This window comes from Pseudomyrmex gracilis, unplaced genomic scaffold (assembly GCF_002006095.1).
Source record: "Pseudomyrmex gracilis isolate BER0280 unplaced genomic scaffold, ASM200609v1 scaffold_4961, whole genome shotgun sequence".
Lineage (NCBI taxonomy): Eukaryota > Metazoa > Arthropoda > Insecta > Hymenoptera > Formicidae > Pseudomyrmex > Pseudomyrmex gracilis.
This window is the reverse complement of record NW_018025545.1, coordinates 1-2,621: the sequence shown is the minus strand read 5'-3', so window position 1 is coordinate 2,621 and position 2,621 is coordinate 1. Positions and strand designations below refer to the sequence as shown.

At 26.7% G+C, this 2,621-nt stretch overlaps 1 protein-coding gene across 2 annotated transcripts; it reads left to right on the top strand.

Moving 5' to 3' along the window:
• The first annotated feature begins 8 nt into the window (after positions 1–8).
• On the top strand, positions 9–1,977 carry LOC109863436 (protein ALP1-like). Of its 2 annotated transcripts, XM_020443706.1 has the most exons (4): positions 9–479; positions 595–947; positions 1,051–1,357; positions 1,618–1,977. In XM_020443706.1, exons 1-4 carry the CDS (start codon positions 151–153, stop codon positions 1,658–1,660), a joined length of 1,032 nt encoding a protein of 343 aa, XP_020299295.1. In that variant the 5' UTR covers positions 9–150; the 3' UTR covers positions 1,661–1,977. The 2 variants fall into 2 exon arrangements, with proteins under 2 accessions (XP_020299295.1, XP_020299294.1); XM_020443705.1 differs by having other exon boundaries at positions 1,051–1,977.
• The last annotated feature ends 644 nt before the right edge of the window (positions 1,978–2,621 follow it).

Genomic DNA, 2,621 nt, shown 5'->3' with positions numbered 1-2,621 from the left:
GATAGGAAAAGAACTTTTTTTCCACTCATCAACTATGAAGAGTCTTTAGAATAGTATGTATGGAGCAACCTTAAATGGTCAGCTGAGCTATATTCGTACAAAAACAAATAAAAACTTTTGTTTATGTCAAGTGATAAAAAAATCTAAACTATGAATAATTTAAATGTGATAAAATGTTTAAGTTTACTTTTAATTGTAACAAAACTTGTGCGAATAAAACTTCTCTTAAAAAGAAAACAGAAACGTATAAGAAGATGGTGGGTAAAACCGCACATACGTGAAAATATTAGGAACGAACTTGGTGCTCATAAAAAGGTGTTTCTATATTTTCGCACAAATGATCATGAAGAATTTTTTAAATTTACACGAATGTCTGTGCAGCAATTTGATTATTTGCACGACCTTTTAAAGCCAAAAATACAAAAAAGGAGTCGAAGAGAACCGTTGCCGACTGAAATTCGAATTGCTGCTACGTTAAGGTTAGTTTATAAATTACATTTTAAAATATAATAAAGTTTACTTATTATTTTAAATATTGGTTTGCTAAATTATATTTCTTTTGACAAATATTACAAATTTTAATATCATTTTCAGTTTTCTTGCTCACGGTGACAGCGTGGCAACTACATCTTGGTTTTTTCGCATTGGAAAATCAACAATGTATAAATTTATTCCTGAGGTATGCCATGCTATTTGGGAAGTACTTCATCCAATATATTTACAATGTCCTCAAAATGAGAATGAGTGGATAAGAATAGCAGACGATTTCAATAATATTTGGAACTTTCCAAATTGTATTGGAGCAATTGATGGAAAACACTGTCGAATTAAAGCACCATCAAATTCGGGCAGTTTTTTCCACAATTATAAAGGTTACTTTAGCCTTGTTTTACTTGCTATTGTGGATGCCTCTTACCGATTTATTTGGGTTGACATTGGAGATTATGGTAAATAAAATTTGTAGAAATGTTTTCTATAATATATTTAAAGTATATAATTGTTTATATTTACACACACACATGTACTTATTTTATTTATTTTACTTTGTAGGATCAAAAAACGACGCTGGAATCTGGTCACAAACTAAAATGAGTTATGCATTAGAAAACAACACAATATCTATACCAAAAGAACGTCCTTTACCTAACACTAATTGTTCATTCCCATTTTTTATTATTGGTGACGGGGGCTTTCCACTTAAAACATACTTAATGCGTCCATTTGCAAAAAATAATTTGCAAAATATTGAACGCCGAGTGTTTAATTATCGACTGTCACGGGCACGTCGAGTGTCAGAAAATGCTTTTGGGATTCTTGTTACAAGATGGCGAATTTTACAAACACCTATCGCTTTAAAGTTAAGTACCGCAGAGACAATTGTGCAAGCAATAACATGTTTACATAATTATATTATAAATACTAAATCATGTAATAATCAATATATACAAGAAAATATCATAGATCATGAAAATTCTGCTGGTGAATTAATAGCAGGAAACTGGCGAACTTCAATGCCAGAAAATGGTTTTATTAATCGTTTAGGAAGAATTGGTGCCAATGTTGGTGCAGCTACTGCTGTAAGACAACGTGATACATTAGCTCGTTATTTTGTTTCAGAAGAAGGAAGCATTTCATGGCAATGGCAACATATATAATTTGAACAAAGGCTTTTTGTTTACTCAACAACATTGAGCACCAAATTCTTTATAAATATATAACAAAAAAAATATCGTAGTAAGTAATTAAACTTTTCAAAACATTTTTATTTTATAAACTGTGTGTTATACAACTTATAAATACATTTAATGTAATAACACTTAGATTTAAGACGTAAACTAAAAACTTTTTTGCAAAAAATTCTTTATGTCAAGATATAATTTTTGAGATAGATTTAATATGTATGACAGACTTATTTTATATTGTACTATATTTTGTACTTTTTTGTAATATAATAAAGAAAACTCTTTGGTGTTAATATTAATTTAAAATTCTTAAGATTTATACAAGTCTCAACATCTCTCTCTTGTACACATAAAATATAAACTGTTAATAAAAAACCTTCTTTAATTAAACACAAATTTCACAGTTTTAATATTTGTGAGAGTCTTAGCATTTTCTACAAAAATATATAATCTTATAACAAAGAAAATTCTTCTTTAATTAACAATAAAGTCCAAATTATTAAGATATATGAAAAATTTCAATATCCCGTGTATATTTATATTCTAATTTTTTGTAACGTATTAGATTTAAAATATACTTTTCTAGAGTTAGTATAAAATAACTCGTGTCAGTTTCAGTTATTAGTGTCGTATTTTATCAAACAAGATTTTATAAAAAGATAGCTTTTACATAAACTTATAGAAACATTTTTTAATATATAGCATATAGTAGATTTTTTTATCAAACAAAACAACAACAATAATAACTGAAACTGACATGAAATTATTTTAACTCTAAAAAGAGATATTTTGAAATTAATATGTTAAAAAAACAAGATATGGTTTTTTGAAAATAAATTTGAAAATATCAATAAATGATTTAAAAATAATTATATACGTAAATAACAAAAAATAATTTAAACGAGCATAGAAAACAAATATTAAAAATATCAAATAATT

Coding starts and splice junctions, on each gene's coding strand:
- LOC109863436 (XM_020443705.1), top strand. CDS start 151: ATGAATAATTTAAATGTGATAAAATGTTTAAGTTTACTTTTAATTGTA. Junction 480..594: donor CGAATTGCTGCTACGTTAAG/GTTAGTTTATAA, acceptor TATCATTTTCAG/TTTTCTTGCTCACGGTGACA. Junction 948..1,050: donor GGTTGACATTGGAGATTATG/GTAAATAAAATT, acceptor TTTACTTTGTAG/GATCAAAAAACGACGCTGGA.